Source organism: Xenopus tropicalis, chromosome 8 (genome assembly GCF_000004195.4).
Source record: "Xenopus tropicalis strain Nigerian chromosome 8, UCB_Xtro_10.0, whole genome shotgun sequence".
Lineage (NCBI taxonomy): Eukaryota > Metazoa > Chordata > Amphibia > Anura > Pipidae > Xenopus > Xenopus tropicalis.
The window spans coordinates 6,603,355-6,630,575 of record NC_030684.2 but is presented as its reverse complement, the minus strand read 5'-3'; the positions used below and the strand labels follow the sequence as shown (position 1 = coordinate 6,630,575).

The 27,221-nt window shown below is 47.2% G+C and overlaps 1 protein-coding gene across 1 annotated transcript in view; it reads left to right on the top strand.

The window, feature by feature from the left end:
- The first annotated feature begins 11,889 nt into the window (after positions 1-11,889).
- Positions 11,890-27,221, top strand: part of notch1 (notch 1 receptor) — a 58,076-nt gene continuing 42,744 nt past the window's right edge. Inside the window, 2 exon segments of the mRNA NM_001097288.1 lie at positions 11,890-12,177; positions 17,574-17,655. Coding sequence (NP_001090757.1) covers positions 12,123-12,177; positions 17,574-17,655 — 137 coding nt within the window. The 5' untranslated portion in view covers positions 11,890-12,122.

Below are 27,221 nucleotides of genomic sequence, written 5' to 3'. Positions count from 1 at the left end.
ATTGGGGGAAGAACAGCCCTATTGGGTTTATTTAATGGTTAAATGATTCCCTTTTCTCTGTAATAATAAAACAGTACCTGTACTTGATCCCAACTAAGATATAATTACCCCTTATTGGGGCAGAACAGCCCTATTGGGTTTATTTCATGGTTAAATGATTCCCTTTTCTCTGTAATAATAAAACAGTACCTGTACTTGATCCCAACTAAGATATAATTACCCCTTATTGGGGGCAGAACAGCCCTATTGGGTTTATTTAATGGTTAAATGATTCCCTTTTCTCTGTAATAATAAAACAGTACCTGTACTTGATCCCAACTAAGATATAATTACCCCTTATTGGGGGAAGAACAGCCCTATTGGGTTTATTTAATGGTTAAATGATTCCCTTTTCTCTGTAATAATAAAACAGTACCTGTACTTGATCCCAACTAAGATATAATTACCCCTTATTGGGGCAGAACAGCCCTATTGGGTTTATTTCATGGTTAAATGATTCCCTTTTCTCTGTAATAATAAAACAGTACCTGTACTTGATCCCAACTAAGATATAATTACCCCTTATTGGGGCAGAACAGCCCTATTGGGTTTATTTCATGGTTAAATGATTCCCTTTTCTCTGTAATAATAAAACAGTACCTGTACTTGATCCCAACTAAGATATAATTACCCCTTATTGGATGCAAAACAATTCTATTGGGTTTAATTAATGTTTTATTGATTTTTTAGCAGACTTAAGGTATGGAGATCAAAATTATGGAAAGACCCCTGATCCGGAATACCCTTGGGTGCAAAGTGGGCAAATATAGACTGGGCCAGAAGCTTTTTACAGGCCCTGTAATATAATCTGATTGTTGGACAGGGAGTCAAATAATGCAGCTCTGCAGTTTGGTGTTTCAGCAGCTAATTGGTTGCTAGGGTGCAAATGACCTTAGTAACCAGCAACTGGTCTGAGTGAGACCAGAACAGAAAAATAAGTTATAAAATGTAAAAAATAACAATAAAACAGTAGGCTTATAAAGCAATTTTTTGGCTGCCGGGGTCAGTGACCCCCATTTGAAAGCTATCCCAGTCCAGGCCTGTCCTTGTCCGTCAGAATTTTCTAACGTGCCCAATAGAAATGTGGCTTGTTAGCCAGGTATCAGACCAGCCATCAGGAAGCTCCCACGCCCTGGCTAATAAGCTGGCAACTCAGTCTAGAGGTTTTTTCAACCATATGGCCACCTTTAAAGTGAAAACTATGATCCCTAGGCATTGGGCAAGCATGGTGGCTTGTGTCCCTGTGAGCCTACATCTATAGCCATCAGTGATCATTAAATGCCCTGCACCTTCATCAGCCCTAGGAAAGCCCCCCCCCCCCCCCAATATAGCAAGGGCAAGTCACAGATATGAGTTGCCCCATTGGCTTAGCCCCAAAGCTGCTTTATTGCTGGCTACAGACAAGGCTGAGCAGTGGCTTGAGCGGCTATCGTTCTGAGCAGCCTATCACGTGGCACAGAGCCAGTTGGAGTTGGCGCTAGCCCACATCAGCTTGTCACAGCGGATAGAATCACACCAGGCAACGCATTTGATCTGCGAATGAATCAGTCATAGGAGTCAGTTTCCCTGAATTCCAGTGCGGGCTGCGGGGAACCTTGGCCGTTATTCCAAATCCGCTCATGTGAAATCTGTAAGTGGCCGGAACCGGGAGCAACTCCGGCAGCGAAATAAACTTGTGATCTACACTCACTCCTCGTAATGATTCCCCGCAGCGTTCCCCATTCCAACTCCAACTTGTGCGGCGGCTCTGACTTGCCCAGGGCTACTCACTTGCTAAACCAACATTCCCACGCTGACACTTCATACAGGGCCCCAACTGCGCCAGATTCTTCACTTTTTTTTTCCTTATTTTACTTGTGAAGTCCAACGCCGAACGCCCAATCGCCGTTTCCCCCCTCAGATCTCCAGAGGCTTTAGGATAACATTTGGCAGATGTGCCGAGCCTTGTCTTGTCAGTATTCATGGAAACAATGCATGGATTCCCGCTCAATATTGTTATTATTGCTGAAATATATAGAGCCGGATCTCCGTGGCTGCCTAAAGGGGGCCATACACGCTAAGATCCACTTGCTTGGTGAGCAGGGGCAAAAAGCCGCTCCTGGTAACTTTAAGAGCCGAATTTCCGGTTTTTAAACCGATATGTCCAGAATCGCCCCTGTTGGCGAGGTCGCCCAGCGAGCGGATCTTCTCCCAATATCCCCTACGGGTGGACAATAACGGTAAAATGTAGGATAATTTGTTTGCTAATTATCGAATTAAAACGAGCCGATGAGGTCCCCGATCCGACTAAATCTTTTAACCTGCCCAATCGATATCTGGCCAATTTCAGGCCAGATATCGGTCTGGCAGGCCCCTCGTTCCGGCCCCTACACGGCCCAATAAGCTGCTGAATCCATCCAAGGGACCAATATCGGCCCGTGTATGGCCACCTTAAGGATTTCACGGGCCTTCTTTATTTGGAAAGAAGCTATCAACAGGGCCAGACTGGGCTGTGGCCCCGGGTGCCTCTGCACCCCCACAAAGGGCCCCCACACCCCACTTCAGTGCATCAGGGGAGGGAGACTAGTGACCCGGGGAGCACCGAGTGGGGGTCGTGTCTGTCCGACCCTGGCTATCAGTTCCCCCTAGCAAATCTTAAGGTCCCCATACACGGACAGATCAATGTCGCCAAGCGAGCGGATCTTCTCCCGATATCACCCACCCGTAGAATCCAGGATAATTCAATCGTTTGGCCATGGGGGGTATAGGCAAAGTCGGTTTGGGGACCGCATCAATGAGCCAATGCGGTCCCCGATCCGACTAGATTTTCTAACCTGCCCGATTGAGATCTGGCCAATTTCAGGCCAGATATCGGTCGGGCAGGCCCATCGGTAGTGCCCAAACACGGGCCGATTAGCTGCTGAATCGGTCTAAGGGAACGATATCAGCAGCTAGAATCGGCCCGTGTATGGGCACCTTAAGAAACACTGTGGGTTGCCCACTCTAAATGCCCCCATACACAGGCCGATTCTAGCTGCTGATAACGTTCCCTTAGATTCAGCAGCTAATCGGCCCGTGTTTGGGCACTACCGATGGGCCTGCCCGACCGATATCGGTCGGTCGGGTTAGAAAATCTAGTCGGATCGGGGGCAGCAGCTAATCGCATTGTTGATGCGGTCCCCAAACCAACTGCGCCTATTACTGGCATTCTAATTCGATCGTTTAGCCCCAGGGTCAAACGACCAGATTAGCCTAAATTCACCCGATATCGCCCACCCGTAGGTGAGAAGACCCCGCCAAGCGAGCAGATCTTAACATGTATGGCCAACTTTATTCTATCAATCCCGCCATCCATCCAGCGGCAGATTTCTGTTTAGGGCGCCTAGAGGCCACCCCCATTCTCTGCCGCACCCCCAAGTTTTCTACGCGTTCCGTCCCCAGTGTTCCGTATGTGAGCAACATTTATGTGCAGCTTTGGTACCATTCTGCCCTAGTCCTGGGCCCCACCACAAACCCCGGCCAGCCCCCATCAGTCCCGGGTATCCGGTAGCAAATGTCCCTCAGGCCTCATGCCTGGCTGCTGCTGAATTTGTCCCGAATTACCAAAGGGATTAATCTCTGACCCGGTAAGTGCGGAGTCAGCGGTTTATCTGACCGTACTCTTTTCTTGGCAACGTATCTCAAAGAGCTTAAGTAGGTGGCTGTGATGGCAGTTAGAGAGATAGCAAGGGATGTGTCCTGTCCGCACTACTCCTGCCCGGGGGGCTTATCCCAGAGGAAGATGGATAAAATTAGCCAATACTGAATATGTCCAACATAGCTTTGGTCTTTCTGGGGTACCAGGCCTCCCCCTCCAAAATCTGTCACCTCTCCAGTTCATAATGACTGCTAGTGGTAGCCAAGTAGCTGAGATACTTGCCCAGCGTCCCCTGTCCCATTTAACCCTATGTGTCTCCCCCTAGTTCTAGCTCCAGGGCCACATCAGTAATCAAAGGGCCCCACGCTACTAAAGGTGGCCATACACGTAATGATCCGCTTGCCTGGCGAGGTTGACAAGTGAGCGGTACTTCTCCCGATACGGGTGGGCAATATTGGGGGAATGTAGGCTAATTCGGTCGTTTGGCCCTGGGGTCAAACAATCAAATTATAGCGACTGTTAAGGGTGCAGTCGGTTCAGAGACCGCATCAACGAGCTGATGTGGTCCCTGATCCGACTGAATTTTTTAACCTGCCCGATTGATATCTGGCCGATTTCAGGCCAGATATCGGTCGGGCAGGCCTGTTGTTGCTGCCCCTACACGGGCTGATAAGCTGCCAAATCAGTCCAAGGGACCCATATCGGCATGTATGGCCACCTTAAGTCATCAAGGCCCTCTCTCAAGGGAGTCCAATTAACAGGCTTTGACTGACAATCTATGGATCTGGCCTCTAGAGCCCAGACCTCTCCCATCAGTCACTTGGGCCCCTGGTGGTGGGCCCTGCAACAAGTAAAATGGGGCCAGGGCCAGACTGGCAATCCATGGGTTCTGGCAAATGCCAGAGGGGCTGCAGTAAGGTGCCATAGTCAGTCACTATTTATTGGGCTGGGGGGGTGGAGGGCTGTATGGGCCCTACCGCAATGCCCTACCTCAAGGGATTCCCAATTATTAGCCCATCAGCAGGCTAAAGGTGCCCATACACGGGCCGATTGTAGCTGCTGATATGGGTCCCATAGACAGATTAGGCAGCTAATCGGCCCGTGTATGGGGCACTCCCGACGGGCCTGCCCGACCCATATCTGGCTCGATCGGGCAGGTTAGAAAATCTAGTCGGATCGGGGACTGCATCGGCTCGTTGATGCGGTCCCTGGACCGACTTTTCCTATGCCCGTCGTTATAATTTGATCGTTTGGCCCCAGGTATCCATAGGTGGGGATATCGGGAGAAGATCCGCTCGCTTGGTGACATCGCCAAGCGAGCGGATCTGCCCGTGTATGGGGACCTTTAGACTGGCAATCTGTTTGGGCCTCTGTGCACTTAAAATGCCAGGGCCTATTCTAAATCCCAGTCCAGACCAGTATGGGGCGACCAGTATGGGGCGCCCCAACCCCTTAACATGGGTAACTTTCAGTATATATCCACAGAACCTAGACCCACTAGGGCTGCCTCCCACCGGATGCAATAGGGGGTATGGGTGTATTTATAATAAGTCACCCAAGGGCCTGTACCTAGGGCCCCCTCTGAAGATTTTTTTTGCAGGGGGGCCCATTGCAGAGTAGTTCCGCCCCTGATCTAGGGTGTTTTTTCTATAGAGTGTAACTACTTGTCTCTGGGGCAAAAAACCCAAGATCCCACGGGGATTGCCCCTGCTTGAACCTTGCCTATAGGCAGCCCTAATGACTTTAGCCCCAGGGCTATGAGCCAGCGTGCCCTTTGCTAGCAGATGGCCAGCAGCACATTCAGGACAAAGCCATTCAATTACTTTTGTATTAGGAGTGTGTATAAATTTGTAGCAACACAAAGCCCCCTCCGGCCGTCCCCCCCCCCCATACACAGGAATGCATTTATCCACCTTGCACTCACGTGATAGGGCGAAAGATAGTAAATTTCCCATCCCGCCCCAGGGAATATTGGAGCGGTTGCATTGAATCCTGTGTGTTCTTTTCAAATCTAAATAAAATAACTCCCGGGGGGGGACATGCCCGGGCACAGACCTGCTGAACGGAGCGTTTCGCTTTGCTTATTTCTAAACTTGCTACTTATGAACTGGAAAACCCGGATGTTTTCTTTTAAAGCTCTTTTTTTAACTACTATTAGTACAGGTATGGGATCCCTTATCCAGAAAGTTCTGAATTAGGGAAAAGCCATCTCCCATAGACTCCATAATAAAACAGTACCTGTACTTGATCCCAACTAAGATATAATTACCCCTTATTGGGGCAGAACAGCCCTATTGGGTTTATTTAATGGTTAAATGATTCCCTTTTCTCTGTAATAATAAAACAGTACCTGTACTTGATCCCAACTAAGATATAATTACCCCTTATTGGGGCAGAACAGCCCTATTGGGTTTATTTCATGGTTAAATGATTCCCTTTTCTCTGTAATAATAAAACAGTACCTGTACTTGATCCCAACTAAGATATAATTACCCCTTATTGGGGGCAGAACAGCCCTATTGGGTTTATTTCATGGTTAAATGATTCCCTTTTCTCTGTAATAATAAAACAGTACCTGTACTTGATCCCAACTAAGATATAATTACCCCTTATTGGGGGCAGAACAGCCCTATTGGGTTTATTTCATGGTTAAATGATTCCCATTTCTCTGTAATAATAAAACAGTACCTGTACTTGATCCCAACTAAGATATAATTACCCCTTATTGGGGCAGAACAGCCCTATTGGGTTTATTTAATGGTTAAATGATTCCCTTTTCTCTGTAATAATAAAACAGTACCTGTACTTGATCCCAACTAAGATATAATTACCCCTTATTGGGGCAGAACAGCCCTATTGGGTTTATTTAATGGTTAAATGATTCCCTTTTCTCTGTAATAATAAAACAGTACCTGTACTTGATCCCAACTAAGATATAATTACCCCTTATTGGGCAGAACAGCCCTATTGGGTTTATTTAATGGTTAAATGATTCCCTTTTCTCTGTAATAATAAAACAGTACCTGTACTTGATCCCAACTAAGATATAATTACCCCTTATTGGGGCAGAACAGCCCTATTGGGTTTATTTCATGGTTAAATGATTCCCTTTTCTCTGTAATAATAAAACAGTACCTGTACTTGATCCCAACTAAGATATAATTACCCCTTATTGGGGCAGAACAGCCCTATTGGGTTTATTTCATGGTTAAATGATTCCCTTTTCTCTGTAATAATAAAACAGTACCTGTACTTGATCCCAACTAAGATATAATTACCCCTTATTGGGTGCAGAACAGCCCTATTGGGTTCTATTACTTATTTTTTCTATTCAGTTCCATCTTCTATCCATATAACAGTGTCTCATTCCTACCACTCCCTGGTTGCTAAGGTAATTTAAACCCTAGCAACCAGATAACTGCTGAAATTCCAAACTGGAACAAAAAGTTAAATAATTAAAGAAAAACCACCAACGAAGACCAATTGCAAATTGTCACATTGCTGTCCTGCAACAATCGATCTCAGCTTCGTTGTAGGCTGCGGCGGATTCCTCGTTAAACTACATAAATAACCCGTGTAACTGAGCGCGATTAAATCCACCACTAAAAATGTCACAGGCCAGCGAAATTGTAAAAAAGGCTTGTGTATAGTGTCAATATTGCCATTACTGCTCGGGGCTTGAAGTGTAACAAACGCTGCGTTGTGTCTGCAGACAGGGCACTTAACGACATGTTGTGGGTTTGCTACTGCAACTAATTATGGCTACAAACCTTATCTAAACCTGAATGGTGATAGTGTAACTATCCGGGGCCTGCTGTGAATCCGGCCACACGTCGGAGACAGGTTACGGGGCGGCGTAAGTTTCTTAGTCCGATGCAGTCAGGGAAAGTGCTGCATTGTAGCGTCAGTGTGGCTGCGCGCATTAAGCACCTTTGTAATAGAACAAGCTCTATCTGCACATTTGGTGTCCAGCTCAGTGGCGTAACTATAGACAGGGTCGGACTGGGGTGCGGAGGGCCCACCGGGGCCCGCGCCCATAGCCTCCCTGCCCCCCTAACCCCCCTCGCAGGGCCCCCCACCCGACGCCCTTTCCCGAGCACGTACATTTAACGTGTCGGGGCACGAGCGGTCGGGCAGGGGGAGCGCCGCAAGGGTCGGGTCTGGGCCGCCGGGATTTTTCCTGGTGTCCTGGCGGCCCAGTCCGACCCTGACTATAGAGGAAGCAGACCCAGTAGTCACAGAGGAGCCCTTACTGTGGCCCCCACATACCCTCCAGGGGCCCCTGCAGCCCGCCCAACTTCCTACCCCGAGCATATGTACTATATTCTTATCTTAGGTGCGTCGGGAAAGGTAGATCTGCGGCCTGGGTCTGGTCCAATGGGATTTGTTCCGGTAGACCCAGACCCGACCCTTGCTGGCTCTCCCCCGGCCCTTAACCATTCCTCCCCTGATGCGTTAAACTTACGCAAGCTCAAGGGAGGACGGCGGGTGGGGGACCCTGCGGGGGGGGGGTGGTTAAGAGACACGGCTGGCAGGGCCCCTGGGACGGGAGCCCCGGTGGGCCCCTTCCCAACCCCCCCAGTCCAACCCTCGGCCTGGGGGTGGGCTCTGGGATCTGGAAAGAAAATGGTGGTCTGCTGGCCCAGTCCTACCTTGGGTAGTGGGAAGGCAGAGGAACGTTCGAGGGGGGGGCTTAGGTGGCCGGCGGAGGTCCCCAGGGGGGGCATAGGACATGACACGGGGCCCCATGAGGGCGTGTGGGTGACCCCGGTGGGCCCCACACCCTCCAGTCCAACTCTGCTTTTCATATACCCTTACATGTAACATTAGAACAGTGACCCCATTTAGGCCTTGATTACCTCACTGAATATAAAGGGCAGGGGTGGGCAAACTTTTTGGCTATGGGGCCACATTGCCTTACTGACGGGCCACATTGACTTATGGACGTTTCCGCACGTCAGTCCCAAGACGCCAAGTCTCGTGTGATGAGACTTGTGGAATCGGTAGGCCGGATGTGGCCCGTGGGTCGTAGTTTGCCCCCCCGATATAGGGAATTAACCCACACTGGGCTTTCGCTTTCCTTAATTCAGAACCCCCACCCGCCCATTATCGACGTGCGGCTTTTAAAACTACAGCTCCCAGCATTCCCGGTAAAGCCAGCGGCTTGCTGGGAGTTGTTTAAGCAACAGCTGGGGGTTCGGGTTTGCCTAGGTTATTGCCTCGTTTCTTTCCACTTGGTACGTTTTCATGAGAAGCAAAGTATCTCTTAGTATCAGGTCCCGAGTTACACGAACTGTATTGTGTGATTTGCAATTGGTCTTCATTTTTTTATTATGTGTGGTTTTTGAACTATATAGCTTTTTGTTCAGTAGTGGAATTTCAGATGCCATCTGGTTGCTAGGGTCCAGCTTAACCTAGCAACCAGGCAGTAGTTTGAAAGAGAGACTGGACTATAAATAGGGGAGGGGCTGAATAGAAAGAAAGGTAATAAAAAGTAACAATAACAATAAAACTGGAGCCTCACAGAGCAATAGGGTTTGGCTGCCGGGGTCAGTGACCCCCATTTGAAAGCTGGAAAGAGTCTGAAGAGAAAGGCAAATAATTAAAAAACTATAAATAAATGAAGACCAATTGAAAAGTTGCTAACAATAGGCCATTTTCAGTCAGGAAAGTAATGGAAGTCTCTGAGTATTGGGCATGGGAAGCACGGGCAGGGAATGGTCAAGTTCTGCCTATGCCCAAGGCCTAGCTGTCCCACAGGTCACTCACAAGCCCCTCCCATACTGCATAACTCCCCCCCCACCGGTCACTTGTCCACATCCCCCTCTGCCCCCTCTCTGGGTTGCACTTACCCTGTTGCCCCCTAGGCAGCTGCCTCTGCTCATTACCCCTAGTTCTGCCCCGGCCTGGGCAGCCAATAAACAATAACAATAAAACTTTAGCCTCACATAACAATCGTTTCTTGGCTGCCGGGGTCAGAAGGCGGCAAATAATGACAAAAACTATAAGAAATAAATAATGAAGACCAATTGAAAAGTTGCTAACAATAGGCCATTTTATCTGAGGGTTTCAGTCAGGAAAGTAATGGAAGTCTCTGAGTATTGGGCATGGGAAGCACGGGCAGGGAATGGTCAAGTTCTGCCTATGCCCAAGGCCTAGCTGTCCCACAGGTCACTCACAAGCCCCTCCCATACTGCATAACTCCTCCCCCACCGGTCACTTGTCCACATCCCCCTCTCTGGGTTGCACTTACACTATTGCCCCCTCTGCTCATTACCCCTAGTTCTGCCCCGGCCTGGGCAGCCAATAAACAATAACAATAAAACTTTAGCCTCACATAACAATCGTTTCTTGGCTGCCGGGGTCAGAAGGCGGCAAATAATGACAAAAACTATAAGAAATAAATAATGAAGACCACTTGAAAAGTTGCTTACAACTGGCCATTCTATAACATACTAAAAGTTAACTTTAGGGCAAACCACCCCTGTAAGAATTGAACATATAATCCCACACTGGGGACTGATCACATTTGGGGGACTGATCACATTTGGGGGACTGATCACATTTGGGGGACTGATCTCATTTGGGGACTGATCACATTTGAGGACTGATCACATTTGGGGACTGATCACATTTTGGGGACTGATCACATTTGGGGGACTGATCACATTTGGGGGACTGATCACATTTGGGGACTGATCACATTTGGGGGACTGATCACATTTGGGGGACTGATCACATTTGGGGGACTGATCACATTTGGGGGACTGATCACATTTGGGGACTGATCACATTTGGGGACTGATCCCATTTGGGGACTGATCACATTTTGGGGACTGATCACATTTGGGGGCTGATCACATTTGGGGGACTGATCTCATTTGGGGACTGATCACATTTGAGGACTGATCACATTTGGGGGACTGATCACATTTGGGGGACTGATCACATTTGGGGGACTGATCACATTTGGGGACTGATCACATTTGGGGGACTGATCACATTTGGGGGACTGATCACATTTGGGGGACTGATCGCATTTGGGGACTGATCGCATTTGGGGGACTGATCACATTTGGGGGACTGATCACATTTGGGGACTGATCACATTTGGGGACTGATCACATTTGGGGGACTGATCACATTTGGGGACTGATCGCATTTGGGGGACTGATCGCATTTGGGGGACTGATCACATTTGGGGGCTGATCGCATTTGGGGGACTGATCGCATTTGGGGACTGATCGCATTTGGGGGACTGATCGCATTTGGGGGACTGATCGCATTTGGGGGACTGATCACATTTGGGGGCTGATCTCATTTGGGGGACTGATCGCATTTGGGGACTGATCGCATTTGGGGACTGATCGCATTTGGGGGACTGATCACATTTGGGGACTGATCGCATTTGGGGGACTGATCACATTTGGGGGCTGATCTCATTTGGGGGACTGATCGCATTTGGGGACTGATCGCATTTGGGGGACTGATCACATTTGGGGACTGATCGCATTTGGGGGACTGATCGCATTTGGGGACTGATCGCATTTGGGGGACTGATCACATTTGGGGACTGATCACATTTGGGGGACTGATCACATTTGGGGGACTGATCACATTGGGGACTGATCACATTTGGGGGACTGATCACATTTGGGGACTGATCTCATTTGGGGGACTGATCACATTTGGGGACTGATCACATTTGGGGGACTGATCACATTTGGGGACTGATCTCATTTGGGGACTGATCCCATTTGGGGGACTGATCTCATTTGGGGACTGATCACATTTAGCGATTCCGCAGCGGAAGGCTACTATAGTCCTCAGTGACAGAAGCAGCCCCAGTGTAATTCCCAGTTATAAATGGTTCTCCTGCCTCCCCCTCGGCTGCTTTTCTTTCTCTTTTTTTCCTTTCTAGCCATTAGCAGACAAAAGGCACCCATTCCCCCTCAGGGAACACCCCACGGCCCGGCCGGCGACTGCGCTCCACACTCCCATTCAAATGCTAATAAACCCTCCAGATCCTTCCGCCGCCTCCGGCCAAACTTTCTGCTCTGACTAGAACTTCTGTGGGAAAATAGTCCTGCTGTGTGCCCCCCCCCCCTGTGGGCTCAAAGTGACAGAAGCCCTGCGTCCGTGTAATAGCAGCTATCAGTGGGGAGTGGGAGTAATCCAAGTAGGGAGGGGTGTGACTGAGAGTGAGGAGGGGGGGGGGACACCTGTGGCGGAGGGATTTGCAGAGCACAGAGTGTTTCATTCTCAGTCTGTAATGGGACGAGGCAACACTGTAGCGGAGTCGCTGCGATCTCTGTAGCCGGAGTGGGATGCAAGGGAACACTGAGCCTATGCCGGGATACCGTGTAATGCTATTGGACCCGGGATTGTACTGATTGGATCCTTCAGCTTTAGGCTCTTCTCCCCCCAGTCCTGGGATCCGTCGGATCTATGTTCCTATAGAGAGAAAATGTATCGGATCGGGCTGCTTGTTCTGATCTGGTCCTTGCTCGGACTCGCTCAAGGTAATGGATGTCTCTGTACCCATTGGGGCTTCATATATCGGATCTTGTTTGTTCTATTTCCTACCTATTGTGAGTTTTTATGACCCCCCCCAAGAGCTTACACTTCAAATGCGTATTTGTGAGTTTATTATCAGGGGGGTTTATGCTATAGACAGAAAGAGAAGCGATGCAGATAAATCCGATTACATTGTGTCTATGAAGAGTGAATCTTACACCCTGGTGTTGTGCAACTGCAACTCCCAGTACCCCGCTGGGAGTTGCTGTAAACTCATGCCTTGCCCCACAGCGCCTTTAGCGCTCTTCTACAGCACCCATAGGTTTAGCAGCCACTAAAGGGCTTGTGGGTGGCACGTTTTATTAGTCACCCATTGCTAGACTGCACGCTCTCCAGGGCTGTCTAATACCGCAAGCAGTCTTTTAGACCTCGCTGCCCCGGTATAAATGAAAATAAGAGAGACGGGGGTTGCTATGGGTTAGAAAGGGGGTCTGTCTGGGATGCTGGGAGTTACAGTAATAACTGGAGACCTGCAGATTGGATTGGGTGAAGACACACAGAGCTACTAGTATTAGTTACTAGTGTGTCTTAGCAGGGGCAATTCTCAGTATTGTCTATGGCGGGGGATTTCCTGGTGTTTAGTAGCTGCTACTAAGTAGCAACTTAGTGCTTGGCAGGTTGTAGAAAACAAATGACCTAACAAAAGGCCTAATCTGGAAGTTATAGAATGTGATTGTATGTGTAGAACCACATGAGCTTGCATTCTAACACGTGGGCCCAAAGGTTGTAGCAGAGGCAGCAGCCGGTGTGCAGAAATCCCACAAGTGCCCCAGGGTCCCCCCCCCAATGGGTACAAACAACAGACAGGGTTTAGTTACTCATCTGTTCTTGTCTGAAGCTTTGTGCCCACTGTTGCTACGGGCAGCGTCTCCCCCCTACTGTAGGTGCCCAGGGCAGAGAGTGGCCAATTCCCCATGTGTTTCAGTGTATAAACACAAGCTGTCGGTGCTGCAGGCCGCCACTTAGGAATCCGGGGCTGCAGGCAGTGGCGGTTATGGGGGGGGGCTATTACACGGCTGCAAGTGGAAGCCCCATTAGTCGGTGGTTTTGCTGTCTAGCCCCCCTATAATCTGGTTTCCGGTGTCGTCTCTCAGGCCATAATATGTGCAGGATGCACAGTTCTGCTTTCTGCCTGAAAACGAGAGAGTCTCGTGATGAAAGTACCCCCCCCCCCCCCCCCCACCGGGGGTGCAATTGTGACATTACGGCTTTCCCTTAAAGGGTTTTCCGTAAAGGCCAAATTAACCCATGTGAGAAGTTGCCGGTTTGTGATTAAGTTATAACGAGGCAGTTAGGGACCCCCCAACTTTTTCTGAACTCCAACCCCCTGCGCCTGGAGATGTGTAGGGGTTAATGGGAGTTGTAGTTGAACAGATGAGATGGAATGAAAGTAAGAGTTGTGGGCAACCATAAAGGCACATTAAGGGGCAGCGACTGGGGAGGGGGGCTGCTTATGGTACGGCAACATGGGGGGCTTTTATTTATATTTATATCCACACGGAAACAATGGCGCACTCATGGGACTCGCCAATAAGTGAAAACATTTGTATAAGTTTGTCAGTGTTTTGGTCCTGAGATATAGAGAGAGATGGATAAATAGATATAGAGAGATGGATAGATAGATATAGAGAGAGATAGTTAGAGAGATGAATAAATAGATATAAAGAGAGAGCGCGATAGTGATAGAGAGCTGGATGGATAGATAGTAATAGAGAGAGAGTGAGAGATAGTTATAGATAGAAATGGATAGATAGGTATAGAGAGATAGATAGAAAGAAAGATAGATGGATGGATAGATAGATAGTTATAGATAGATATAGAGAGATGGATAAATAGATATAAAGAGAGAGAGCGCAATAGTGATAGAAGGATGGATATATAATAATAGATAGAGAGATAGAGCAATAGTTATTGATAAAGTGAGAGATAGTTATAGATAGAGATGGATAGATAGATATAGAGTGATAGAGAGATAGATTGATGGATAGATAGTTATAGATAGGTAGATAGTTATAGATAGAGAGATATAGAGAGATGGATAAATAGATATAAAGAGAGAGAGCGCAATAGTAATAGAGGGATGGATAGATAATAATAGATAGAGAGATAGTTATAGATAGAAATGGATATATATAGAGTGATGGAGAGATAGATGGATGGATAGATAGTTATAGATAGAGAGAGATATAGAGAGATGGATAACTAGATAGAGAGATAGATAGATGGATAGATAGTTATAGATAGAGAGAGAGATATAGAGAGATGGATAAATAGTTATAGAGAGTGATAGATATAAAGATATATCTATCTATAACTATTGCTCTCTCTCTATAGCTATCTCTATCTATCTATAACTATCTATATCTAACGTCCAGCATGTGGCTGTTAAGGCATTCTGGGAGTTGTAGTTTAACTGCTTGAAAGTGAGTATGCAGTGTTGCTACTGGCTACCCCCCCCCAGTAGCCTTGCAGTCCCCCCCCCCCCATCATACTGGCGCTGATATGGTTAACCCACTGTTGAAGGTTCCTTAACTAATGTTGTCACTTCAGGAATCCACAGAGAGTTGAGCACTGACAGATTTGTAGCAGGGCTGGTAATGCTCCTTCCCACACCCCCCCCCCCCCCCCCCCCACCCTCCTTTTTATTTTATTTTTACTTTTTGTGTAATAATGCAGCTGCCTAGAGCTGACAGTTTGGGGCTTTTGGGTTCATTTACCCCCCCCCCCCCCCATATACTGCTCTAGAGTAACTAGTAGGCCCAACATTGGAAATGGAAGTTCCCCATGAAACTAAATGGTTAATAACTTTTAGTATGATATTCTGAGACAATTTGCAATTGGTCTTTTTGTAGTTTTTTTTCACTTTTTTGTTCAGCAGCTCTCCAGGTTGGCATTTCAGCAGCTCTCTGGTTGCTAGGGTCCAACTTACCTTAGTAACCAAGGAGTCGTTTAAATGAGAGACTGATATAGGAACAGGAGAGGGCCTAAGTTGAAAAATAAGGAATAAAAAGTAACAGTAACAATAAAAGTGTAGGACACAGAGCAATAGGTTTTGGTTGCCGGGGTCAGTGACCCCCATTTGAAAAGCTGGAAAGAGTTTGAAGAAGAAGAAGGGAAATAACTACAAAACTATAAGAAATAAATAATGAAGACCAATTGAAAAGTTGCTTAGAATTGGCTGTTTTTATAACGACTTTAATTGCAGCAGGCCTGGCTGTTCCCACGTTCTGGGCCCTAGTGCCCCCCCTTTTAAAGAACCCCGACCCTTTATATAACAGTATATACCATCAGTACCCCAACAGCCCCAGTGACACCATTGCAGTATTTGCACCTTAACCCTTTATATAATAGTATATACGATCAGTACCCCAACAGCCCCAGTGACACCATTGCAGTATTTGCACCTTAACCCTTTATATAATAGTATATACAGTCAGTACCCCAACAGCCCCAGTGACACCATTGCAGTATTTGCACCTTAACCCTTTATATAATAGTATATACGATCAGTACCCCAACAGCCCCAGTGACACCATTGCAGTATTTGCACCTTAACCCTTTATATAATAGTATATACAGTCAGTACCCCAACAGCCCCAGTGACACCATTGCAGTATTTGCACCTTAACCCTTTATATAATAGTATATACAGTCAGTACCCCAACAGCCCCAGTGACACCATTGCAGTATTTGCACCTTAACCCTTTATATAATAGTATATACGATCAGTACCCCAACAGCCCCAGTGACACCATTGCAGTATTTGCACCTTAACCCTTTATATAATAGTATATACAGTCAGTACCCCAACAGCCCCAGTGACACCATTGCAGTATTTGCACCTTAACCCTTTATATAATAGTATATACAGTCAGTACCCCAACAGCCCCAGTGACACCATTGCAGTATTTGCACCTTAACCCTTTATATAATAGTATATACGATCAGTACCCCAACAGCCCCAGTGACACCATTGCAGTATTTGCACCTTAACCCTTTATATAATAGTATATACAGTCAGTACATCATTGCAGTAGCTGATTCATACATAGAAATCGGGCTTTTTAGCAAGCGACAGTTAATACCCCCCCCCCCCGCCCTGTGTCTAGTTTCACACATCTGATTTCCTATATGGAAATACACAAAAATGCAGACGTTCGGCTGAAGCGATAACGGATCTTTTTTTTTTATGCCTTCAGGCACCACATAAATAGCATTTACCCATTGGCCTGCTTATATGTATTTCTATTATTGGCGCAAAACGCGTTGTTATTGCCTTTCAGCCAAAAAGTTTGGGGTTTATTTTTGCACTGTACGAAAAAAACAATTGCCCCTCTGGATTTTAATTGTGCCCCGTGAAGGAGGCAGACACAGACGGCAGTGTGTTCCCATAGCGGGGGGTTATTAAATGCAGCCGAAAGCTCCGGGCTACAGGTATTAAGTGACAAGGGTGTCAGGGGTGGAATCCTGCCCCCTAGAGAACAATACACAAAGAGGTTTGCGGAACGTCTCACAATGGGCAGCTCTGATTTCCCCCTTTTGTGCAGCCTGAAGAATAGCCCCTCGCCCCACAGCTGTTGTGCCTTTCCCAGGGCAAACCAAAGGCGGGGGGGGGGTGTTTGTTTGCTTGCTTGCAATCACCCCCCCCCCCAAGTGCAGTGCATTTGCCACTGATACCCTTTGAATATTCAAATAGCTGGAGGGACCACTGGGGGGGTCTGTCCGCGCGAAACCCCCCACTTCACAGAATTTCCCAGTGGGGGGGGTCTAATTAAAATGTTAGTTCCCCTTACTTATACTAATATAGATATTGGTATCCTGGGACCATTTGGAACTGGTTAGTTCTGCTCGTGTCTGAGCTGAAATGCACAACGTTATCTGGTTGCTACTGACGCTTCCACCTGGCAACCGAGATACGATTTTGTAATGAAGATTTGTCTTTCAGCCCACTTGCCCCCCTTTAGCCCAAGGAGATAAGACCCACTGGGATTGGTCGATTTTAAACCTTTAGTGTGTCATAGAATGGCCTATTCCTAGCAACTTTTCAATTGGTCTTCATTTTTTATAGTTCTTGATTTATTTGCCTTCAAATGGGGGGGTCACTGACCCCAGCAACCCAAAAAACGATTGTCCTATGAGGCTATAATTGTACTGTTGTTACTTTGTATTATTCTTTATTTCTATTTAAGCCCTTCTCTATTCATATTCCCATCTGACTGTCTGGTTGCTAGGTTAAGTTGGGCCCTAGCAACCTGATAGCTGCTGCAATTCCAATGAAGGCCCTGTGCTTCCATCCTCACCCTGCAACTCACTTTTTTTCCCCCCTTTTGTCCATTTCAAGGGCTGCGATGCACTCAGACTGCGGAAATGTGCCTGAACGGCGGGAGGTGCGAAATGACCCCGGGCGGAACTGGGGTGTGTCTGTAAGTATTGCTGCCCCCCCAAAATTTTCTACATGGAAGGTGATGGGGTAGGGAACCCAAAGTCCTATATTAATCCTTTGTTTGTTGGGGGGTATCTATTGATAGCTTGCCTCCTACATAGTGTTGTGTATGGAACGTTCTAGATAGCTCTAGTTCTAGATAATGCATTAGTAGTGTTTAATGAATGGCTGTCTATCCTCATTTTGAGTAAGAATCAGTATGGGCAGTGCTGGGCCACTTAGGGAACCTGGCATTGAGGGCCCAATCATAAAACGATTAGATATAGACGGTTGACCTGTTGTGGAACGAAGAGCTTGCCCTTGACTGGGGCCCTAAGAAAGATTCTCCAGTAGGCCAGTCCGACTATGGCTGTAAAGGTGGCCGATTAAAAACTGCTTGACCAATGAATGGGGCCCACCAGTGGCCCAGCTGATCAGTATCTGGGCAGGTTTGAAAATCCCATGACACATGGACCAGGCACCATTGTGGCCCAGGGCCGACTATGGAATCATCCCCATTGCCCTTGGTTGGCCAAATTGGACCCGGTCCGGCAGTGTAGGGCCAGCTGGGCTTCTGCAGGTGTAGAATAGTCCTGTGTTTCCTATGGCTTATGCCACATAGAGTCTGCTGCAGGACCCTTGTGGGCCGACCAATGGTTGTGATTGTAGCGTTTTTGGCCACCTTAATGGTGCCCATACACGGGCTGATAGGTTGCCAAATTGGCTTAAAGGACTGATATTGGCAGATACAATTGGCTCGTGTATGAGCCACCCCGACATCTGGCCTGAGATCGTCCCAATCTCGATTGGGCAGGTTTGATTTTTCCATTGGATCAGGGACCGGTCGCCTACACCCGCCATTTTAATTAGATCGTTTGGCCCTAGGGCCCCATTTTGAGAGAAGATCCGCCCACTCGGCGACCTCGCCGAACGAGCGAATCTTACGGTGTATGGCCTTAAAGTTGCCCATACACGGGCAGATAGGTTGCCGAATCGGCCCAAAGGACCGATATTGGCAGATACAATTAGCCCGCGTATGGGCCCCCCCGACATCTGGCCTGAGATCGGCCGGATCTCGATTGGGCAGGTTTGGATCGGGGACCTACACCCGCCATTTTAATTAGATCGTTTGGCCCTAGGGCCCCATATTGGGAGAAGATCCGCCCACTTGGCCGAACGAGTGGATCTTACAGTGTATGGCCACCTTAACCCCTTTTGAATCTGGGGGGGACTCATTTGTAAACCGACCCTACCAAATACATAGGGGGGGCATTTTATAGCTTGTGTGTATATATAAATATATATATGTGCTTTGCAGAACCAGAGATGGAATGTTTAAACTTCCCGGCAACCTGTTCCCCCCCCCCCAATCATAGCAATGACAGGCTTTCAGGCTGATGGCAATGGAGTGTAGTGGGGGCGGGGCTTCCCATTGTGTGGCCCCTAATGAATGCGGCCCCCCCTGTATGTGCCCAAGCCACACGGACGCTTGATGCTGTAAATCTCGCTTTTGTTTCAGTGAAAGAGCGACAGCTGGGCTTTGGGCACAACTCACCCTCTATTGTCCATAGGGGCAGATTAACGCTCTGTGACTAATCAGGTGCTGCTTCCCAGAATGCAAAATTACCCCCCCCCCAACTCTCCCCACCCCCCACTTGTTTTCACTCTCTTTAAGTTCAAAGGAATGGGGGGGGGGGGTGTCTAATGGCAAATTTAACAATTAAAATAATCATAGTGTTTTCGGGTGCGAATGGAGAAGCAATTGAGGGTTTGGGACGCGGCGGACAAATTGTAGGGGGGGGGGGCAAATCTCTCATTGGCGGGAATTAGCCCGAGGAGGCGGCTGGGAGTGTTCAAAAAAAATATTTTATTTGTGAAAAAAGAGCTATGTTATAGGATTCATTGCAATAAGGGGGAATGGGAGCTGCCATAGTGATTTCCATACACAATATGGAATGAAATGATAGTTTGTGCCCTTCTCCTTACACCAGTACAGTATGAGGGTATATAGTGTGCCCAGAGCATTCCTCCTCTGTATATTTGTATTTATACATATGGGTAGGGGGGTGCCATAGTGTTTCCCTTAGACAGTACAGTATGGGGGTACAGCTTATTGTGTGCCCAGAACATTCCTTCTCTGTATATTTGTATTTATACATATGGGTAGGAGGTGCCATAGTGTTCCCCTTAGACAGTACAGTATGGGGGTACAGCTTATTGTGTGCCCAGAACATTCCTTCTCTGTATATTTGTATTTATACATATGGGTAGGAGGTGCCATAGTGTTCCCCTTAGACAGTACAGTATGGGGGTACAGCTTATTGTGTGCCCAGAGCATTCCTCTGTATATTCAGAGCACAGATGGTGCCGGGTCCCTATTAATTCCCCCCCAAACTGGGAATGGCAGTGAGTAATACTAAGCTGTGAGGCAGCTCCTAGGGGACATTAATTGCCCCCCTCACACGGATGTGCCAGTGAGTTATAATTCACATAATACAGCGAATAATCCACGGCGGATCGTTTAACAGGAGGAAAGCAAGTGGGACAGTTCATATTGCTGTCACTCCTTCCTCATCTCTCTCTGAGGGGATTCTAAGAACTGAGAACACACACACTGTCTGGCCACCCCCGGAGGTGTGGGTGGTACGTGCCGGCTGCGGTTACTGCAGGGGGAGCATCCAATCATCACACAGGGGCCATTAATGCATGTAAAGTGGCTTTATCCTATAGAGGTGCTAATACAGGTATGGGATCCACTATCCAGAAAAACCTATTATCCAGAAAGCTCCAAATTACGGCTCTCATAGAGTCTGTTTTAATTAAATAACTCACATTTTTCTCTGTAGTAATAAAACAGTACCTAGTACTTGTGCAGGATATAGTTAATCATATTGGGTTTAATTAATGTTTACATGGTATTAGAGAAAAACCCTTTATCCAAGGTTCTGAGCATTCTGGATAATGGGTTCCATGCCTGTACTGTACTTTACTGTACTGTTTTGTGCATGCATTTGCACAGCAGCTCTGCCTTGCTTTATGGCAGGGATTCTAGCACCAGAGCAAGTATCTAAAGGACAGGATTTATGTGCCAAAGGGACAGTTTTGGCGCTGACTCTGCAGTTTAATAATATAATATAATAATAAAGTTGTGTGTGTGTTTGCACAGCAGCATTGCCTTGCTTTATGGCAGGGATTCTAGGACCAGAACAAGTATGTAAAGGGCAAGATTTCTGTGCCAAAGGGACAGTTTTGGCCCTGACTCTGCAGTTTCTCCCAATATAATAATAAAGTTGTGTGTGTGTATTTTCACAGCAGCTCTGCCTTGCTTTATGGCAGGGATTCTAGGACCAGAGCAAGTATCTAAAGGACAGGATTTCTGTGCCTAAGGGACAGTTTTGGCCCTGACTCTGCCATTTCTCCCAGTATAATGATAAAGTTGTGTGTGTGTTTGCACAGCAGCTCTGCCTTGCTTTATGGCAGGGATTTTAGGACCAGAGCAAGTATTTAAAGAACAGGATTTCTGTGCCAGTAAAGTAGTGTGTGTGCTTGCACAGCAGCATTGCCTTGCTTTATGGCAGGGATTCTAGGACCAGAGCAAGTATCTAAAGGACAGGATTTATGTGCCAAAGGGACAGTTTTGGCCCTGACTGCAGTTTCTCCCAATATAATTATAAAGTTGTGTATGTGTTTGCACAGCAGCTCTGCCTTGCTTTATGGCGGGGATTCTAGAACCAGAGCAAGTATTTAAAGAACAGGATTTCTGTGCCAGTAAAGTAGTGTGTGTGCTTGCACAGCAGCATTGCTTTGCTTTATGGCAGGGATTCAAGGACCAGAGCAAGTATGTAAAGGACAGGATTTCTGTGCCTAAGGGACAGTTTTGGCCCTGACTCTGCAGTTTCTCCCAATATAATAATAATGTTGTGTGTGTGTTTGTACAGCAGCTCTGCCTTGCTTTATGGCAGGGATTCTAGGACCAGAACAAGTATATAAAAGACAAGATTTCTGTGATAAAGGGACAGTTTTGGCCCTGACTCTGCAGTTTCTCCCAATATAATAATAATGTTGTGTGTGTGTTTGTACAGCAGCTCTGCCTTGCTTTATGGCAGGGATTCAAGGACCAGAGCAAGTAATTAAAGAACAGGATTTCTGTGCCAGTAAAGTAGTGTGTGTGTTTGCACATCCCCGGAGCAGGGCACGCTCTCCCATTCACATCCCCAAACGGAATTTCGCTCGTCATTGCTTTCCTTTTAAAAATAGCCCTTTACTGCACCGTCATAATTCTCCGGCCGGCCAACATTCTTACCACATTCCAAAAAAAATGCCACTGCTCTTAGGGCCATTTTGTACCCCGGGCACCCAGTCACTTCGGCTGGCACGGGCGTATGTGGCCTTTAACCCCGCGAGCCTTCCCGAGCCTAGTTATTATGTGCGGGGGGAAATCCGAGTAAAGCACTTCTCTTGCAAGAAGAAGCAGATCCTTCCTCCCAGCACTTTTCCCATCTGCCCGGCACACAATAAGGGAGCCATGGAAGCCACGGCGGCGGCGCGCTCCCAAAGCCGAGAGGAAAAAGGCAGCGCCGGGTCACAATGCGCAGGAGGAAATCGCCGCTCTTGGGGCTGGAAGCCGTGCCTTTAACCCTTGCACCCCCAAACTAAAGCGGATTTATATGCTCACTACAACAGGGTGTTGCAGAACTATATCCTCCTCCATTGAGGGTATATATTTGTGACGTAGGGAGTGAAATTCTAATATAATTTGCAATTGGTCTTCATTTTTTATCATTTGTGGTTCTTTAATTATAGCCGTTTGGAATTTCAGCTGCTCTCTGGTTGCTAGGGTCCAAATGACCTTGGCAACCAGGGGTGGTGTGGTTTGAATGAAAGACTGGAAGGTGAATAGGAGAGGGGCCTGAATAGAAATATTAGTAATAATAAGTAACAATAAAATTGCAATAGCAATAGCTTTTTGGGGGGGTTAACGGGGTCAGTGACCCCCATTTAAAAGCTGGAAAGAATTAGAAAATAAAAGGTAAATAATTAAAAACCTATAAAACAATGAAGACCAATTGAAAAGTTGCTTAGAATTGGCCATTCTATAACATACATAAAGGGGTTCACGTTTAGTACGATGTAGAGAGTGATATTCTGAGACAGTTTGCAATTGGTCTTCATTTTTTAGTGATACCATTATATCTTCAGCGGCTCTGCAGTTTGGAATTTCAGCAGCGCTCTGGTTGCTAGGGTCCAAATGACCTTGGCAATCAGGGACGTGGTTTGAATGAAAGACTGGAAGGTGAATAGGAGAGGGGCCTGAATAGAAATATTAGTAATAAAAAGTAAAACAATAACAATAAAACTGCTGCCTTAATAGCAATAGTATTTTTGGTTAATGGGGTCAGTGACCCCCGTTGGAAAGAATTAAAAAAAGAAGGCAAATAATTAAAGACCTATAAAATAATGAAGACCAATTGAAAAGTTGCTTAGAATTGACCATTCTATAACATACTGAAAGGGGTTAACGTTTAGTATGATGTAGAGAGTGATATTCTGAGACAGTTTGCAATTGGTCTTCATTTTTTTAGGATGATGTAGAGAGTGATATTCTGAGACAGTTTGCAATTGGTCTTCATTCTTTCATTATTTGTAGTTTTTTTAATTGTTCAGCAGCTCTCCGGTTTAGATGTTTAACCGCTATCTGGTTGCTAGGGTGCAAATTACCTTAGAAACCAGAGAGTGGTTTGAATGAGTGACTGATATATGAATGGGGGAGGGGCTGAATTGAACAAAAATGTTATAAAAAAGTAACAATAACAGTAAAACTGGAGCCTCACAGAGCAATAGGTTTTGGCTGCCGGGGTCAGTTATCCTGTTGCTAGGGCTCAAATTACCTTAGCAACCAGGGAATGGTTTGGATGAGAGGCTGGTATATGAATAGGGGAGGGGCTGAATAGAAAGATAAGGAATAAAAAGTAACAATAACAATAAAACTGGAGCCTCACAGAGCAATAGGTTTTGGCTGCCGGGGTCAGTGACCCCCATTTGAAAGAGTTTAAAGAAGGCAAATAACTGTAAGAAATAAAAAAAAATAATGAAGACCAATTGAAAAGAAGCTTAGAATTGGCCATTCTATAACATTGCCCCTGGGCAGGTAGTAACATATAAACACATATAAGAAGGAGAAATACTCCGTTTATTATACAGCCCTTTTCCCATGTAAATCCGTATACCCATTTAGAGAGCAGAATTCTGCCCCAGCTTGTGAACTGCCCCGGGGCAGGAACACACTTAGCCGCCGTTAGAAGTGCGAATCGGCCATAAACAGCCCTCATGAATATAAAGTGGGGCGGCCGGTGCTTAATGGCACACTCTGCTGCCCGGACAGGTGTGCGCGGCCATTAAACACCCCTCGACAAAGCACCCGGGGGCATTTGTGTTGTTGGACAACTTGGGAAAGGAAATTATTGCTAATGTGTAACGGGGGGGGGGGTTAACATACCTGTGTGGGGTATTGCCCGCTGCTTAATTATAGGCTGGGGGAAACGCTTCACTTTGTGTTGGGATTTGTAGTTCTGTAACGGCTGGAGAGGGACAGTATAAAGGCATTTCTGGGTAAGGGTTACAAAGGATTCTGGGTAAGCACACACACAGCACAGTAGGGAGAAAGCAAAGCCATGAAAGGGGTTCCAATTAACATTAGTATGATGTAGAGAATGCTATTCTGGGACAGTTTGCAGTTGGTCTTCATTTTTTCATTATTTGCGTTTTTTGATGGTTGCTAGGGTCCAATTTAACCTAGCAACCAGGCGGATTGAAAAAGACACAGGAATATCAATAGAGGAGGGCCTAAATAGAAAGAAAAGTAATACAAATAGTAACAATAACCATAAAACTATAGTTTCGCTTGGTTGCCGGGGTCAGTGACCCTCATTTGAAAGTTATAGTCAGAAGAGGAAGGGAAATAATTCAAAACCAATGAAAAAAAGACCAATGAAAAGTGATTTTGCTGCTTGGCCAGTGGGTGGTCTTATTTTGAATTTGCCCCGGCCATTGGGTCGGCCATTCCGGGCCCCATAGGGTTTCTTAGGAGCCTCCGACAAGAATGTGACCTGATGGTTTCAGTGGGAATTCCGCCCGATTGTTGCTGCTCAGCGAGTGGAACCCAGTTGCCTATTGACATGGTCATTGGGGCAGATCGGGAAGGTCTTCATCCATCATGGGCCCCCCCTAGATCAAATGAACTTGGTCTCTCCCACGATGCTTGGGTACAGGATACAAAATGGCCGATGGGAACCTGTCGCTCTGGCAAAGGATTCTGGGAGCTGTAGTTCATCAACAGATGGGCTCTTATTCATAGCAGGTGTGAATGTTCTGATAATTACCCTTAATGTACCGGCTCACTGAGCTTACAATCTAATGCCCCCCCCAACCAGTAATTAACCCTTTCCATTAACCATATTCCCCCGGGGAGGGGGGGGGGGGTTGTTTGAGAACCAGCTCTGACTGTTCAGCAAGAAGCAGTTGCGTGTCTGTGTGTGGTTAGACTTTCCCAGAACAGATGCAACAAACCTGCTTCTTTAAAGGGGCGGGGCGGGGGGGGGGGGGGGGGGGAATGAAAATTTAGGTGAAATCTGAGAGTAATTTTATCCTTTGCCTGCTGTTCGGCCCTTGTAGGGGGGGGCTGCTTATGGGGGTTCCACAGAAGACTTGGGGGTTTCTTCGAAGGCAGGCGTGAGCGGGAAATGGCTCATCTGTACTGCCCCGGGTACATAATCTGCCCCGGGTACATAATCCGCCCCGGGTACATAATCCGCCCCGGGTACATAATCTGCCCCAGTTACATAATCTGCCCCAGTTACATAATCTGCCCCGGGTACATAATCTGCCCCAGTTACATAATCTGCCCCGGGTACATAATCTGCCCCCCGCTGTCCGACCAACCACTAACACATTGGGGCTCATTTATCAACACTGGGCACATTTGCCCATGGCCAGTTACCCATAACAACCAATTGGCAAGCTGCAGGTGAATGCAGCCATCTGATTGGTTGCCATGGTTTACTGCCCACAGGCAATTTTGCCCAGTGTTGATAAATGACCCCATTTAGAAATGGCATCCGCAGGACGTTGTGTCCACAGCTGGGGCTGAACTACATCTCCCAGAACTACATCTCCCAGAACTACATCTCCCAGAACTACATCGCCCAGAACTACATCGCCCAGAACTACATCGCCCAGAACTACATCGCCCAGAACTACATCGCCCAGAACTACATCGCCCAGAACTACATCGCCCAGAACTACATCGCCCAGAACTACATCGCCCAGAACTACATCGCCCAGAACTACATCGCCCAGAACTACATCTCCCAGAACTACATCTCCCAGAACTACATCTCCCAGAATCCACTGCCAGCTAGTACCAGGTCATTAGATTTGGGTCCACAGCTGGGGCTGAACTACATCTCCCAGAATCCTCTGCCAGCTAGTACCAGGTCATTAGATTTGGGTCCACAGCTGGGGCTGAGCTACATCTCCCAGAATCCTCTGCCAGAACTACATCTCCTAGAATCCACTGCCAGTACCTGGTTAATAGATCTGTGTCCACTACTGGGGCTGAACTACATCTCCCAGAATCCTCTGCCAGCTAGTACCTGGTCATTAGATTTCTGTCCACAGTTGGGGCTGAACTACATCCCCCAGAATCCTCTGCCAGCACCTGGTCATTCGATTTCTGTCCACAGCTGGGGCTGAACTACATCCCCCAGAATCCTCTGCCAGCACCTGGTCATTAGATTTCTATCCACAGCTGGGGCTGAGCTACATCCCCCAGAATCCTCTGCCAGCTAGTACCTGGTCATTAGATTTCTGTCCACAGCTGGGGCTGAACTACATCCCCCAGAATCCTCTGCCAGCACCTGGTCATTCGATTTCTGTCCACAGCTGGGGCTGAACTACATCCCCCAGAATCCTCTGCCAGCACCTGGTCATTAGATTTCTGTCCACAGCTGGGGCTGAGCTACATCCCCCAGAATCCTCTGCCAGCACCTGGTCATTAGATTTCTGTCCACAGCTGGGGCTGAGCTACATCCCCCAGAATCCTCTGCCAGCACCTGGTCATTAGATTTCTGTCCACAGCTGGGGCTGAACTACATCCCCCAGAATCCTCTGCCAGCTAGTACCAGGTCATTAGATTTGTGTCCACAGCTGGGGCTGAACTACATCTCCCAGAATCCTCTGCCAGCACTACATCTCCTAGAAGTCTCTGCCAGCAAGTACCAGGTCATTATATTTGTGTCCACAGCTGGGGCAGAACTATATCTCCCACAATCCTCTCCCAGAATCCTCTGCCAGCTAGTACCAGTTCATTAGATTTTTGTCCACAGCTGGGGCTGAACTACATCTCCCAGAATCCTCTGCCAGCTAGTACCAGTTCATTAGATTTGTGTCCACAGCTGGGGCTGAACTACATCTCCCAGAATCCTCTGCCAGCTAGTACCTGGTGATTAGATATAGAGATTAAGCTACAGTAGGTTCTGGTATCTGTGTGTGTAACTCTCTGTATACGAT